The sequence below is a fragment of the Empidonax traillii genome, unplaced genomic scaffold (genome assembly GCF_003031625.1).
Source record: "Empidonax traillii isolate 1590-97213 ecotype Southwest subspecies unplaced genomic scaffold, ASM303162v1 scaffold143:size1492093, whole genome shotgun sequence".
NCBI lineage: Eukaryota > Metazoa > Chordata > Aves > Passeriformes > Tyrannidae > Empidonax > Empidonax traillii.
In genome coordinates, this window is record NW_020955336.1 from 955,224 (window position 1) to 971,770 (window position 16,547).

General features: G+C 43.2%; 2 protein-coding genes across 6 annotated transcripts in view; one reads left to right on the forward strand and one right to left on the reverse strand.

Moving 5' to 3' along the window:
• Positions 1–4,315: 4,315 nt before the first annotated feature.
• The window catches only part of CUNH17orf50 (chromosome unknown C17orf50 homolog), a 29,824-nt gene continuing 17,592 nt past the window's right edge, over positions 4,316–16,547 (reverse strand). The window contains exons 1-3 of one of the 5 annotated variants that reach the window (XM_027884355.1): positions 7,357–8,245; positions 7,103–7,247; positions 4,316–4,985 (exon numbers count right to left, since the gene is read on the reverse strand). In XM_027884355.1, coding sequence (XP_027740156.1) covers positions 4,724–4,985; positions 7,103–7,242 — 402 coding nt within the window. In that variant the 5' untranslated portion in view covers positions 7,243–7,247; positions 7,357–8,245 and the 3' untranslated portion in view covers positions 4,316–4,723. Of the gene's footprint in view, positions 4,986–7,102; positions 8,246–8,747; positions 9,570–16,547 lie in introns of those variants that run through there. The other 4 variants (XM_027884354.1, XM_027884353.1, XR_003571289.1 and 1 more) reach the window with 4 other exon arrangements.
• LOC114057715 (vesicle-associated membrane protein 2-like) overlaps positions 11,796–16,547 on the forward strand; it is a 43,824-nt gene continuing 39,072 nt past the window's right edge. Inside the window, exon 1 of the mRNA XM_027884356.1 lies at positions 11,796–12,211. Within this exon, the coding sequence (XP_027740157.1) occupies positions 12,210–12,211 (2 nt within the window). The 5' untranslated portion in view covers positions 11,796–12,209. The remainder of the gene's footprint in view (positions 12,212–16,547) is intronic.

Consider the following 16,547-nt stretch of genomic DNA (forward strand, 5'->3'; position numbering starts at 1 on the left):
CTGGAAAAAGTAATTTCATCCTCGGCTACTTCACAGCATGTAAATTTGCATAAGTAACTGTTCTTGGACACATTGTATTTTTCTGTGAAACAGAGTATCAGACATCTCCGCTACACTGTCTTGTTGAGGGAGACATAACCTTTCCCAGAACTTTTGAGATGAAGTTGGCGAGTTCCGCTTGGCTGCTTGGAGCTGGTGTGTGTGGTATCTGAGAGGAGGGAGTGTGATGGCATCTTTACATCCACAGCTTGACAGGGTCAGCTCCGTGTTCCAGCCCAGCCTGCCTGTGGGACGTGGAACAGGTTGTTCAAGTCTGTGCCTCAGACTCACTCCTGTTGGCCAAACTGGAGGTAGGAGCCTTGACCTCCAGGTGCAGGAACACCTTCCCTCAAGTACCACCAGGAAATTGCACTGAATAAAGTCGTTTTGTGTTGTGAGATTGTTTTGGGATGTGATTTTGATGCAGGTTATAAAAGTACTTGGGATAAGCAATGGGATTTCCTCACCATCTTCCCTGAGGAAGGTATTTAGAGATTAGTAAGAAATACTACTTCTGCCCAGTATTTGTGTTGGTTGACAGCCCTTGAACTGGCTGTGTTGTGTTTGGTTGTCTTTACCTTTGCTACACTTACTCTTGGCAATAAATTAGCAAGAATGGGGAGAGGAAGTTACAGGCCTGTAAATGGTCTGGTTTTGTGTTTTCAGCAAAGACGATGCATTCTCCTCATGTAAATTCATCTTGGTCAAATAGCTGAGAAGATGGCACATCTCAGAGGAATGCCTTCCAGGCTGGCATCTCAGGGATGAACCTGACAGCAAGCAGTGTTTCTAAGGTCACCGAGGTTAATTTTGTGATACCTTCATGTTAAGTTTTGAGTGGAGTACTGGTTTGCTGAATTGTATTAGTAAATAGATCACCACTTGCCCTGGTTTTCATCGTATTTGCTACAGCCTGTGGTATAGAGACTTTCATTCGGGAAACAAACAAATAAATAAATAACTGCTTTGTGAAATGTTGGAAGAGAGACAGTCTGTCCTTCACATTTTGTCATCCAAGAGGAAAAGACTGGAATTTTGGCACATCAATCTGTTGCTTATTTCTGTACTTACCTCCCAGTATCCAGCTGCAGTATTGAAATGGTAAGTTCATGTGGGCTGATTGGGATCATATTATTTTAGACCATTTACAAAGTTCAAAAGGCATCAAATGGTCAGATTTATAATATGAGAGGTTTAAGATTTTGTTTGTAACAATAAGGAGAAACATAACCTTTTTAAATGTGGAAGCTTTGGAAAGGATGTCGTTTTGTGCAGCTGTAGAAAAGAAACATAAGGTACAACTTTGATAACAAACATCTTCAGTTCAGATAGTCTCATGTTATGTTAATTACTTTTCTCCAGGTCTACTTCTAGTCTGCTCTGTACAGGCCAACTAAAAAATTACTTTTCTTTCTCAAGGCCTTCATTGTATCTGGCAAAAAAGAAAGTTACCTAGGCTGCTTTAAAAAACAAAGTTGAAATTGGGTATATGCAGTGTATATATTGTATTAATTTATTCTGTTTTTCTTTTGATTGCATGAGTACTCTGTGGGTACTTTACCTTAAATTATTTGATTTGAATCATTCTTTACCTTGAACCATTTGATTTGTGAACAAATGGTGACAACTGCTGCTTTTATATTCCTGCCTGTCCTGTGTTGGATTTCCAGGGAAAGAGCTCCCATGGATTTGTCCCTCACCAGTGGAGTTGCTTCCTTTCCCTTTTATGCTTGTATCAGTTGCATTGGCAGGGGTGTGTTGATTTACAAGTCACTCACATTGCAGTGAGTGCCTTTGATGGAGCCCATTTGTGTATTTAATATAATAGAGCCAATATTCCTCTTAAATTTCCTTGAGCTATTGGAATCAGATAATTAAAGAGTACAGGCTCTTAATAATTGATATGTCAGGCTATGATCATAGCTTTTTTCTTTAGGAATGATTTCAAGCCTAAATCTTTTAAATGTGTAATCAGTATTTCTATTATAATTCTTTCACAATGTATTGTATTAATATAATTGTGTCTTGAACCGGCTTTAAAATCTAAAACTGAAATCCTGTGCTCACATAATGTGTTCCAGTTTTTGGCAAGTTTTCTTGAATTAATTTTAAAAATTACTGGTCTGGCATAAGAGCTGAGGGGGTGGAGTTGTCCTGATGGACGAGTGTCAGTGGGTGCTGCCATAGAGGTGCCAGTGCTCCCTGGCTCTGGGATCTCACCATTTGCAGGGGCCTGTGGGGTTTTTGGAGACAACTGTGCCTCGTTGTGCTGTGGCCGGTGAGATAAAAGTCAGGTTAAGCTCAAGGCAGTGGCCTTATTGCCTGACCTCAATACCACACACATAAACCTGGGTATGACAGGAACAAACGTGGTCTCACAGTACCCGGCAGAGCAGCCAGCCCAGGAAAGGTGCAGTAATTTAACAGCTACTCAGACAACAAGTACCATATTTGTTCTTGCTTCCTCAGTGCACAATAGAAATGCTGTAGTTGTTCTTCCCAAGCTTGACTTCATGACTGATAGAGGAGGAGAGTGGTGCTTCTGCAGTGCTGACCAGGGAAATGATTTACCTTACCCATATTAGCAGCTGTCCTTCAAATAGGACAGGAAGACAGCATTGACTGTAGGGGAAGCGAGGGGAAGAGAAAGTTGCTCCTTTAAGTGAGCTGGTTTTGCACATTGCTATTACTTAGACACCTTTCCACACTAATAGCCCCCCTAAGGAGCTTTGCTGGGTGTACTCGAGCAAGCCACAAAGGAAATCCTACTGGGCAGATGCTTGTTCTGTCCCCTCTGGAACACCTGGCTGAAAGCTCAGCCATGTAACCTATTGGAACTGGTTTCACTGGAGTGGACTGTCAAATTTAAAAGATATTGCTGTGATGACCTAGTCCTTCATCCTTTCAGTCTGTCACCTTGCTCTTCCTCAGGTGACTGTCTGGAGACGTTTCCTCTGGATTGCTTGGTGAAGAGGAATGGGGATGAATAGATATTTCTAAAGTAATGGCATGGCTTATTCTTGGGAAAGCTGTGAAGGACCACAGCTTAAGAATAGCAGTCTGAGGGAAATGTAAAAGGTTAATTCTGGTTTGCCAGGCATTGCTTGGCTTTTATGAAGCAAATGAGCGGAAGCTCCAATCAGGCACCATGGAAACATGGTTTCTGAGGGATTAAGGCCCTTGTAGCACAAGGCTCTTCCTAAGATCTAATTTCTGGCTTTAGAAGTCTGTGTTTGGGCAGGAAGTCTGGGCACTTGTTAGAAGGACTCAGAGCCAGTGAAGTTTGGGCAGAAGGGTTCATTCCTGGTAGCGGTTCAGTCCTATTTGTGAATCCTGCCTAAGGTTTTCTCCTACATATGGTACCTGATGGGCATTGGACAGCTCAGTCTGGTTTCTGAAATGGTCTCTATCTCTTGCTAAGGAGCATTGAGTGTTTGACATTCCATAAAGGGAGCTAAGCAGTATTGTTCAAGATAACTCTGGAGCACAGGAATGTATATGTGGCTCTGAATTCTTCCTGTTGAAACTGTTTTTTGAAAGGGTGGAAACGAAACACAAGAATGGATGATATAGCTCAGTCAAAGTACTCCCTAGGGATAGGAAAAAAAAAAAATCAGGATTCCAGCCCCCTTATCAAACATCCATTGGAACAAAAATGGAACAGTTCCAAAAGGGGAGCAGGAAGAACACAGAGAGTCCTTAGGAAAAGGACTAATGAAACAGGTCCAAACTTCCCAGCCTGTCTTCTGTCTGCTTGGCTAAATAAAAGAACCCATAGTATCAATGGCTATGGGACACTAAGGCTGTATAGCCTGTTCCCAACCACAGACTGAGGAATTCATTCTGCATACAGAGTTGGCCAGTTGCCATGGGAGGAAAAGATGCATGCTGCTAAACTTGGGATAACCTATTCCAGAGGCTACTACCTCCTTTCACCTGTACTTAAGAATTCCATGAAGATAAATAGTCTTATGTAGGCCTGGACCTTAATGTCACCTGCCCCTACCATTGTGTATTGGCCTATTATTTGGAGATGCACTACACAGTTTTAAGAACTCCTTAAAAACTATAGGTTTGGGTTTAAGAACCCAAAGAAAATTCAAATACTTTAAGAGTTGTGATCCTTGTTGCTTCTTTTAAGGCAAGATGCTGAATCATGAGAGGTGTTGAAAGCCTGTGAAAGGTCAGAAATTCTAGCAGGGTGTTTGGATTTGATCTGCCATCCTTGTGGCCTTCAGAAGCCCCCTCCCCACATCAAGTTGCATATCCAAGCTAGTTAATTTAAAAATAAAATGTTTAATATTCCAGACCACAAACAATACTGAAACATATCAAGGCACTGCAAGTAAGAGTAATGCACCCAGTGTTCTGCATGCAATAGTCACTTCCTTCTTTGAAACTCAGTGGGATAATCTGGTTTCCTTGAGAGGACAAAGAAAACTGTAGATTATTTCTGAAACAATTCCTTGTCCTTAGTAGCTGAGAAACTTTTAGCTTACAGATCTTTGCTTGCAGGGTGCATGGTGGGTAAATTACTGCATGTGCATCTGCTGTGTATAGTATGAGCTGCAGTATGGGTGAAATTGCTGATGCTGCACAGGCCAGAGCCCCAGTGAGCCTGAGGGATCCAAGCTTTAGGGTTTGGGATGTGGTTGGGTACTGGCAGGGCACCCCCAGCAGATCTTTAATCACCTCTCTGCAGTCCCAGGCGGGCTGTGGCTCCTCCCCTGTCGTAGTGGTCGAGCAGGCTGTGGGCGATGAAGCCGCTCTCCGAGTGCAGGGTCTCGCACTTCCGGCAGGTGAGGATCTCGCATTTCGGACACATTTTCCCGGAGCGCGGCTGCCTCAAAGAACAGATTTCCTCCCGCGCTGGCTTCAGCTTCTTGGAGCCTTTCCTGTGTAAACATCTCCTCTTGTCTTCAAAAAGCTGACTTCTTCCCTGAGGGCTACAACAGTCACAAAGAGAGGTGAGGAGTTCAGCCTGTGCACTTCCTAGGGCAGCAGAAGCAGTTAGTTGTGATTTATGAACCCTTGCCCAGGCTGTACCTGTGCACACAAGGAGCAGGTGCAATGTGTGGTCACCTGCAGAAAGCAGGAATAGACAGAAAAAGGAGAGTCTGGCTGTGATGGCAGCGACAAACCATTAGTTTTAGAACACAGAATGATTAAAGGATTTCCATCATTTAAACAAAGCCATAAACCAGTGATGCCAGCTAGCTAGGTAGGAGCTTTAATATGCAGCTTTTCTGTGGGTCATTGTGGCACAAGCCTCATGTGTTTGCATGAAGACAAATTCCTTACAGCTCTGTGTATCTAAATGACTGACATCTGACCTAGCAGGCCTCCCCTATACCCTCATAAAGGTTCTTTTTCCACTTGTGTGCACTAACGATGCACACTAATGCTGGCCAGCAGATAAGCCCTATATTGCACTGACCTTGAACAGAGATGGAAGAGCTGAAAGAAAAGGTCTCTTGATCAAATTATATACCATTGTATTTTATATAAAATAGTGTTTCAAAATCAAGCAGCTAACCTCCATAATCCCTTACAAGAGCTCACAAATCAGTGCTGAACTGTAGAAATTATGTGATTTGGCTATACCACTGTGAGAGTTCTGTAGGCCCTGATGGCTTGAATGTGTTTAAAAACCACTGCCATGCAATGTGTCTGTAGAAATGTATCTAGTAAGGTCTGAAGACTGACTCTTTCCATTAATGTGAGAGCACCATGGGAGAAGGTTCCTACATTCCTGTTCAATTTCTTTTTAATTCTTTTTTTTTTCTGATTAGACTGGGGAAATCCGTATTTATTACTGACACGTAAGGATCAAGGTCCAGAAAATGTGGTTTTACTGCTTCAATTGGATTTGTCTGCCCCCTGAATGCACACTTCAGTGAAATCATGAACAACAGAGAATACTCACAGCTGTAATTCACTTCTTGGATGTTTGACTATGTTTCTAGTCCAGTACCTTAGCAGTGCAGCAAGATAAATCCCAAAGCCAAGCCCTTGGTATTAGTTGTGCTGCAATTAGATCAGTCTGAGAGAAAAATCTGGCTCTCAGGTTTGTTTCTGGCTAGTGTATTTTAATCTTATGTCGAGCCTGTAACCAGCTGCTGTGGCTATCAAGCTTAATGTAGTTAGCTGAGTAATTGTGGAGACTTGCGTGCACTTCCTGCTAAGACGGTAATTTCATGATAATTATCAAAGACAGACTCTTTGTAGGAGATCTGTAGGGAAAACAGGTCTTCAATGAGAAAAAAACACTTTTTGGAAACCCCTCCCGATCTTAGTATGTTGCATACACTCTGTTTAATTTGTGTTAAGGAAGAATAATATGAATAATATCAAGTAGAAAGACCCAAGAAGAGAATTTCAAATCCCATATGGATGATTATAATGGCTCAAAACTAATACCTGCACAAAGCAGTAAGCTTAAACTCACTTTTACCTCTGCTTACTTTTGTTGAAGAAGGAATAGTTTTGCATTGCTTGTCTTTTTGTTTTGTTTTGCTTTTTCTCCTTCTAACTGAAAAGTAGCAAGTACAAAGGCACTATTGTAGGAACACAAGCAATAATTATGCTCTGATTCAAGAAACTTAGTAGTACTGGCTTTGTTGGACAGTGATTTTTGCTGCTGCCCATACATTGCCATTGCCCATTACACCCCAGAGTTACAGCTGTTGGTGCAACAAAAACTACAGCAGTGTCACTGCTGGACCAGTGTCCTGGGTTGTTGTGCTGGCAGTGCTAGTGTGTATCTGGAGGAACAGACAAGCTGCCTCTCTGAACCTCTCACTGGAAGTGTTGGGAAATGGTTATAAGATAAACACACAGACACACAATGTTTGGAGACGTTCATTTTGTGTCAACTTCTGCCAGAGACTTCCTAGTTTTTAGGTCAAGTTGTTTAATTGGTCCATAACCATTTCCTTGTTTATGAAACAGTTAATACAGCAGGGGTAACAAGTGTCTGTGGCTCTTCCAGAACTGCTCTGGAAATACTTACAAAATTTTTTGGTTAAAAATGTATACAAAATATAATCTAGGCTGTACTTACAGTTTATTCTTAGGAGACCCAGAGAAGAGGCTCAGTCCAGAAAATCTCTTCTTAAATAGCCGCTCTCGCTTTTTTCGGCTGTGCTTCCCATCTCCTGTGCTTCCTTCTGTGAGGTCCTTCTTTCCTTTGTGCCAGCTCATTTTATCTGTCATAACAACACCACCTGTTTAGACGAAAACAGAAGTCTGAGTAGCTTTTGGAAAGCCTCTCCCTTGCTGTGTTGTACCTGGCGAGCTCTGGATGTGTTACTCTACCTGCAAAGGGTCCTGGTTACGCGGGAGGTTTAGTTGAGATCAGGGAGCAGCTGCTTTCCATCAGATGAAGCAAATACCTGCTCTGAAAAATCCTGCAGACACAAGGTGACTCTGGATATTCTTGCTCTATTCCACGTAATTATGGGAAGTAGGCTTGGACATTAAACATAATGAATATTTCTCTCCACATGCTCTCTTTCCTGATTAGGCTGGTTGCTTAAACCAAGAGCAGAGGCGGCTCGTTTGATAGAAGCGAAGAGCCAGGAGCCAGTGAAGCAGCTTTGTGCAGAGAACAGAAGCAGTGAAACAAATGTGAGATGGAACAAACACTGCAAAGCAAAAACCAGAACCCTGAAAAGATGAAGAACCAACTGGGGATTTTAGTTAAGGATTGGAAATTGTTTCCTTTTTCTTTTGATAAAGCAGCTGATTAGGCTGCATTTCCGCGTTATGATGCTTTGTCTCCAAGAATTATCCCTTTGGCCTCTCTGATTGAATTAGTCTCTCTGTGCTACATTTGATACTTGGTAATTGCATTAACTTTTGGTTGCTTGACTTGGAGGGTTATGTTCACCTCCTCCTATGTCTATTGTCTTGTTCCTGCTTGCTAAAAATATTTCCCACAAATCTTCTATACAAAATCACGCAAATTTTGTGGGCTTAAAAACAAAATTGACAATCATTTTGAACTTTTCTGCTTTTAGTCTTCATCTGTTCCCTCCTTGTATGCTGCTCTCCCCTCAATCCCTCCCAGTCTTTTAAGCACAGTTCTCCATAGCTAGTTCATAGCTTAGGACACACAGGCAGGGACTGGGACTCACTTTACAAATGCTTTGCAGGATCACATCTTGAAACAGTTTTAAGTTGTGTTAGAATCACGTACCAAAATTGCATGTTAATACACATTACCAAGAAAGAGTAAATTCCTTGAAGGAACACAGAGTGGCACGCCTTGCTGCTCAGGCATGGTCATGAGACACCCAGTGTTTTAACAGAACCCAGGTAAGTCAGACCTGTATCTCCCACAGAAATGGCAGAAAAGACCATTTATGAATGGAATTACAAACAGTCCACTGACTTGTAAAAGGAAACTGTCACTAAAGAATTACTAAGATATGAAGGAATAGGACTTGTGAATGAAAGAAAATTACATACCTCAAAATTACAGACTTCGGGTTTTAATTGGTGACAAAATAATCTGCAAGTTCCAGACCCATTCTAAGCATACAGTGATGCTGAGGTGAAGCTCTGCAGAACAGAACAATCTGTGTCTAATAAAATCAGCAACTGGGGAGGCAGACATCTCCCTTGCTTCTGATGAGGGAGCTTCAAAGGCTTCTCACAAAAGGGTCTTTCAGTACTGATACCACTTGTCTAAAAGATCAAGAGAAGAAAATGTAACATTGAAAGTAAACATGTAAAAATTGGTAACAAAGCACTGAAGATACTCAGATCTTTTATTAAGCATTTTAGATAATTTTTGAAAAATTATACTTTGGAACAAATATAGTTTTTTATTTCTCTTTTAAAGATGAATTTGTCTGACTGTGTGGAGTGTAATTAGTTCTAATGATGTGAGGGGAAATCCTTCTGTGGTTTAACTGTTTAAAAGTGTTGCCAAATCAGCATTTGAATAATTGATTTATTTGCCTTGCTTTTCTTCTCTGCTTAAATCTTGTGAAACTTGACTACCATTGCTTTCTATCTACCAAGCATTCTCACCTTTCTTATCTAGCACTAATAGAGTTGTTTTGTTAATGACTATTTAAAATGGGGATTGTACTTGCAGATCTGGGAGAAAATATGTTTCCTTCAGATGAAGATCATATGTGACCAATGGACAACATTTTCAGGAACCTCAGTGTTGTATCTGTAGGTTGTCTTTAGTTCATTATAAGCAAGGTCTAGGCCTGCAAGACTTCAAATGCCAAAACTGATCTGCATGGATGCTGATTGTTGATGGTCTTTCATTTCTGGACGTCCTGAGTGGTGTATTGGTGGCTCTGAAATTGCCTTCATGTATAAAATTTGACTGCAAGACAAAATATGAATTATGGATGGGGTAAAAAATCAACAGCAACAGTTTACAAAAGACTGATTGTTTTTCCTAGCCAAGACTGGCAGGCTGAAGATGCAGGAAGCAATTCCCCAAAAGCAGAGCATTTCCACGACCATCCCTCCAGCTGTTGCAGCCGTGATTCAGCTGCTGTCCTCTGGAGTAAAAGTACCAAACAGAATAAGAGGTAAAATCTTTGTGGCAGGGACTGTCATGCAAACACACAGAGTAAAAGATGCCAGACAGGAAAGGATGTCTGGAGAGAGGAAACTGCATGAATAGCAACTTGGGGAGAATTTCTTGGTGTCCCCAGGATGCAGATTTTCTGATCCACTTCTGTGTCTTAAATGAAATTTCAGCTGTTGGACCTAATTCTGATCATATTATTTTGCCACCACAGGGTGTCTCTGCATCTCTTCTTACACCAAAGGCTTTAGTAGCCTTTAATGGCAGGCTGTGAGCTCGAGGGAATGTAGGGCTAAAGGAAAATGTCCCCCAGTTTAGCTGTGAATTTTCTTTAGGATCACGATCTTGGACTGGAATGGTGATGCCTTCATTAGCTGGTAGGAAATTCTTCTTTAGCAGCCACAGTCCAGTGATGTTATTTAATTTGGTTTTGAGAACTCTCCTGTATCACATTAGAAAAAGCTGTGGCCATATATGTATAATAAAACATTTTAATAAGTTGGGTTTGGAATCTTCCAGGGAGGTTTTTTTTTTCAGTCTTGTGAGCTTTGGTCTGGCATCAGTACTTGGTCCACTCTCCCCATAATGACATGAAGTGATAGCATAGAGGGGGGGCAGGAAGCTCTAGATAGCAGGTCCTTCTGTCCCAGAAGCTCCTGGCCTCTCAGTCTTGCATGACTTTTCATTTCCTCAGTACGTGAGTGTGGTTTGGGTTTGAAGACTGGTAGCAGGTGCTACCTGTACTCAGTGTATGCCTATGTGTGGGTGTTGGTGTGGCTGCATGCTACAGAAGTATCAGATAATGTATCTTTGTCTAGGATATCTGAAAAGTAAACCATCCTCATGAGGAAAGATCTGAAAAGTAAACCATCCTCATGAGGAAAGATTCCTCATGGAGGAATTCCAGATGAGAAGTGCTGAGCTAAATAATCTGTGGATGGATAAAGCTTAAAGCTAGTCAGGAATCTTCTACCTGTCATCAGGGCATTGGCTGAAACTCCATCTTTACATAGAGAAAATCCAGTTTGATTATTTTTTTTTCTTTTCCACTTCCATCAGGAAAAGTTTCTCAGGGCCAAGCTGATGTGGTCAAATGTAGAAAAGTAAGGCTCAAAATGACATTTATTCATTCATGCAAATAATTACCTTCAGGAGAAGAGACAGACTCACCCTCCAGTGGCAGCAGGTATGATGAGACTTTAATGCTGTGAGGAAGCTCTCAGGTAGCAGAGGGAGAGGGGAGAGAGGTTCCTGGGACTAAGTCACTCTGAGGAGTTCCACCATTCCCCCAAAGGTTTGGATCCCCTTCAGAGCTGACAGCCAAGGGCTTTGCATCTGAGTTAGGCTGTGATAGCATCTGAGCCTGGATTTAGGCAATAACTGAGTGTCCTAAGGTCTGGCTGTGTGCCACCACTCTGGGTGTTGTCACATTCCCTGGTTACTTTCTCTGTGAAAATACTCAACTGATTGATCACAAGTTTAGACATTGGGACTGATGTGTTCCACACCCCTAGTACCTGTGCCTTTGCCTGTTACCTTGAGGAACAATTCACTTTTTCTTTGACTCCCACAAAAGAAAACACAGATTTTATCTGATGACACTGTTGTACTTTATCTCCAAAAGGCACCTCGAGATCTGAGGTTTTACAAAAGCTCCTTTGTGTTCTGGGTAAGCCCTTGCCTTACCCAGATACCTGGTTTTAAGGAACAAGTTATCATTGGGAACAGCAATGGTAAGTGCCACTTCTTGAAAAACTTTCTTCTTCGTTGGCCTCTGTTTAGAGTATACGATGGCCTTGGTTTCAATGTGAAGGAGCATGTTCTGCTTCAGAAGAAGTTTTGTGCTGTACAAGGGTGTGGGACATGCAAGAGAAGTGCTGATGGTAATGAAGGAGATTCAAGGGTGAGATTGGATGTGTGGGTAGGTTTAGTGTGAGGTGAAGTTAAAGCCAGGAGCAGAGACTTGGCAACTGTGGTACTTCATCGGAGACACAACCATTTCACAGTCAGTGGCTGATCCAGTAGCTTATCTGACTCTGGGTTTGCTCTGTGTTGTGGGTAGGCATTATAATCCTGACTGTTTGCCTTTTTTCATTCACAGCTGCTCACCTATGACAGCATGGATTGAACAGCAATACTTTTCTTGATTCTCTTCCTTTTTCTCTCTCTCTTTTTTTTTTTTTTTTTCCCCTCCTCTTTCTTCCTAGAAAGGAGAGGGAGACAGAAGGTGGTTGCAGAAACACACAAACCTTTTCACCTAAATCCCCGCAAGCGTCCTGGCTGGAGTGAGCTCCGGTGACCACACCCAGCCAGACGCTGCCTGCTCCGCACAGGGAGGAGGCGGGATGTGGGCAGGAGCCGGAGCCTCCTTTCGCGTTCGTCACTCCTGGACTTTCTCCTGGCTGGCGTGAGGGTGGGGAGGGGGTACCTCCGTGCCTTGTCTCTACTTCCTACCCTGTGATGAGGCGCAGGCATGCTCAGTAGCCGGTGCCTACCCCTCCTATCTCAGCAACAGTGCCTACAACAGTAGGAGAGCGTTGGCAGCAGGCTCGGAGCCGGAAAGCCATCTTTGCTGGAGAGGGAGGCAGCAGACCCCGCTCGTCCCCTCACCATGTGAGTACCGGGGGCCGCGCCCGCCTACCCGGGGACCGGCCCTCGCCCCGAGGCTTGGAGGGACGGGGACCTGCCCTGTTGCTTCCGCAGGGCGTCGGCCCGTGTCGGGGTGTGCGGCGGGGTGGGCTGAGGGGATGGGCGCAGGGATGGAGCGTGTGGAGCTGCCGGAGCCCCGCGGCCGGCGCCGAGGGGCTGCGGGCGCTGGGAAGGGCTCGCAGGGCGGGGGCTCCGCGGCAGCACCAGCCGGGTCTAACGTGCTGCTGGTAACCTGCGAGCACTCAGGAGCTCGCACTGCTGCTTATCCAGCTGCCAGGCAGCAGCGGAGAGGTTTATTGACACGTTTCGAGCTCGGATTAATACTGAAAAGGAAACGCTGGGCCAAGATCTTCAACAGGTTAAGTCAGGATTTTTCAATAGCGTGAGTCACTCAGCGGTGCTGCTCCACAGCAAATGGGTCCTGTTTGGTTTCACTGTTTAATGAAATGTTCTCTCCCAAATGCTGGCTGTCTGATAAGTTCAGCTTCACCATCTCCAGTACTAATGGCTTCCTGTCAGCAGTGCTTGATAGTGATCTGTTCCTTCTTGTTTGCATCTCTCCGAATAGCTCTTCCAAGTCTTTACATTTAGCATTAATGAAAGCGTTAACGTTCTGTGGTAGGCAGTGATGAAACCCCCAAAGTCAATTCTGAAACCAGAAGTGTGCTGAGGTAAGTAGGAATTGATCAGACCCCTCTTCATTCACAAAAGGATTCAGGCAGCTAAATGCATCATTTTACTATTGTCTCAATTCATCCCCAGTGACTCTTAAGGGACAGCCAGAGAAGATGTCTAAAACAGTCATTTATGCTGGTATTGCCTGATCTTTGAAGAACTGGAGCGTGGTTGATGCAAAGAAGATGAGGAGTGCAGTCTTGGCAGTCTGTGATTGAATTACTTTAAAAATATTTCCAATGACAAACTGTTTTTCATGAGGCACTTAAAAAATAAAGTCTACAGTCACATATTCTGGAATGTTGACTTTTTTCTTTAATGCTATTTCCTGTATAATATCTCAGACAGTAAGCTTTTGTCCATGATGTCCAAAATATTTCCAAAGCAAGGAATTCCTCGGAAGTAAAAAAATTGCTATCTAGTAGAAGAATCCTTATATAAACACCAAAGTGTATCTAGTAAACCCAGTTCAGTAAGCTTCTGTTGCCTAGCTGTGTTTATCCTTGGCCAGGTGATGACTTCAAATACTTTTATTTGTATGTGAGCTGTTCTTCAATGATTAATATAAGAGTTTGCTGTTGCAGTTGTATACAATCGAAGCTGTTCTGAGCAATAATTGAGGTAATGTTTAATGTAATGTGTACATGTCTTGGTGTAAATAGGTATTCCTGATAGCATTTGTAAATGAAGCAGAATGGATAATGCTAATATAACTTGGTCATATTTCTTCTGTAGGGGATTTCCATCAGACTTCTGACAAAAGTTAAAGGGAAAGCAGTTTTTGTCTAATTTGGCAACACAGACTTTCAGTTTGATAATCAAAAGAAAGCCGAGACAAATAAGCAGCTTGTCATTGGCAGGTTCAATTGGCTTCTGTTTCATTGCCATATCCTGTAATGAAAACTTTTCTTTGAACATCTATCTGCATGAATATCATGTGCCAGTAGCTTCTGAGCTCCTGATGAACAACAGAGATAAGTGTGTATTAGCTACTGACTTGTAGCAGCAGCAACAGTTGTAGTTTACTGACTACAAAAGCTGGTTGCTGGTGAGCACCAAATACTCTGCAGAGGTTACTCTGCTGTTACACCTGTAGGAGTCTCGGGCTCCTCATGTGGCTGTACAGACGTGCACGTGAGACACGAGGCTGTGTCTTCAGCTGGTGGGAACTGCTCTTCATAAAGATCTCCTTCACTGGGTCAAACGCCAGCTCCATCCATCCTCTGTCCTGTCCTTTAAAGCAGCTTGCAGGGAGTGCTCAGGGAGGAGTACAGTGGCTATGCAGTGGTATTCCCAGAATATTTTCCCAGTTCCCAACAATTTAAGGCTTGGGCAGTGTCTGGACCTGAGGAGAGTTCTTTTTATTTCATGACTCCCGATGGATTTTGTTATTTCATTATGGTGTTCAGTTGCTTGATTTGCAGCGTCCTGGGGCAAGGAGCTCCACAGCTGGATCGTACAGGATGTGAAAGGTGCTTCCTGTTGGTTTTGAGCTGGCAGGTAACAGGTTCCTTCTGATCTTACTCTTGTGCTGGAAACCAGAGAAAAGTGTTCCTTATTCACCATGTTTTCTGGGATTCGTGGTTGTGTATCACTCCAGCAGACCTGCCTGAGTTACATCAGGTGGGAGTCTGTCCCTGTGGCCTCTATCACAGTGAGTACAATCCAGGGCAGGTGAGATACATTCAGGTTACTGACAACTTTCACCTTTGTGCAGGCACAGAGAGGAAACTGTGACATCAAAAGGTTGAAGGACAGGAGAAGGATATAAAAGGGATTTAAAGCAAGAACAGAGAAAGGTTGCACTTTGCTAGTGCAGCTGGGAAAAATGTTCCAGATGTGAGGAAGAGCGCACAAACGTATTTGGAAGAGATGTGAAGAGCAGTGAAGGAGATGAGAACAAAATGGTGCTCAGAGTTGAGGTGCTTATAGGATTTGTTCCTCCCTGGAAAACAGACCAACAGCAGCAGGTGAAGTATATGGTTTTGTTTCTTTTACAACGGTCACAACTCAATAGGTAATTATATATAATAGTGGCTCACGGCGTCATGTCATCTGTTGTTTACAGACAGGTCAGTGACCAGACAGCAGGGTGCCTTTGATTACATTAATCCAATACAAATGTGCTCTATTGCAGGGTACAACTTTTGTGAGACAAGCAGCAAAGCACCTGGCTCTCCCTGGGGCAAAATTGTATCTCATTCCTTGGGTAGCAGTTAGAGCTTCCTAAAAAAAAAAAAATCCTTCTGCCTGTTTTAGAGCAGCAAGGGGTACATCCTAGAGGGGATGGATGGGATTTAAATGGTTCCAGCAGTAGTAATGAGTCTGTTCTTATTGAATGTCTATTCAGTTTCTCAGAGAAGAATGTCATGGCTATGGTCTCCTGCTGTTAGTAGAGCAGTACTTAGCCCTGCTTTTGTGGGCATAATTTTATAACACCTGACAAAATCTCCCTACCCTTCTCTTGTACTGATCAGCAGAGACAAACCAATTCAGTGCAGAACTCTACACAGTCCTGATCCACTGATTTTAGACAGTTTAGTAGCTTACAAAAGTGCATGCAGCTAGTGCATGTCCTAAGAAAGTCTTAACAAGCATGAAATGGAGGGATAAATTTTCCAAGTGGTGCAGCTGTTCCATGCTGTAAGTGCCTGCGTTCCCTTAGAAATATGTTTCCCAAGAGCTCTGTAAATCCGTGGTGGCAGGAAGATTTGAGTCCACTGGAGCTCTGGGGGTTTTCCACATGGCAGGCCCAGCCTCAGACCCAGCCAAGCTAAGTTCAGTACTGACATGTGCTGACATTCTGCCTCCTCCCTACAGTCAGCCAGAGGGACCCAGGGTTTGAGAGTCTTTAGTATTGGTTCACACAACCACGGCTATGAAGGAGGGGGTTGTTCTTCTCATTTAAGGGACATAATGGAGCTTGTAGTAAAAATAATCAGGCTGTACTCCGTGGAGCAGGGCTGTGTACGTGAGAAGAGGATGCTGAGAAGCGGAAAGCACCCAATTTTCAGCATGGCTCTATTTGGACTCTTGTTTGCTGGTTCTAAGGCTCACAGCTCCTGAGGTAAGACGGCATTGGGAATAGGAGCTGCTTTTAATCTGCTGCTTTGAGACATCACCAGAGGAGTGCTTGTGTTTTGTTCGTTGTTTGCTTCCCTTGACTTGCTCTCTTGTGGCATCATGCACACACAGATCATCTTCATGTATTGCTTTAAAAATAAATGCTTCAAGCTCACATGAAGTGTTATTCCTGATATACTCAACTTGCCATTTGGCCCAAGTAAGTCATGAGTCTTTTGCATGCTTGGTGATGAATGTTTGAAAGTGTAGAGATCAAACTGAACGTTGTCTTGAGGACCTCAGTGAAGAAAATAATCTCAGAATGGGAGCAACTGAGAATTACATGTGACAAGTACACATATTCTCCAAAACAGACTAATGTGAGGTAGATGAAACCCAAATATATTTAGTTTGGTGGTCCTTGTCCTTGTGACTTAGCTCTCATTTGTTCTGCCGTGCAGTGGCCATAACTTGTTCCTATTGACTTAAAGGCATTTAACATAGACAGTCCCAGCTGTGGAGGACACCTAAAGTGGCTGCACTAGAAGCTGAATTGGTCTGC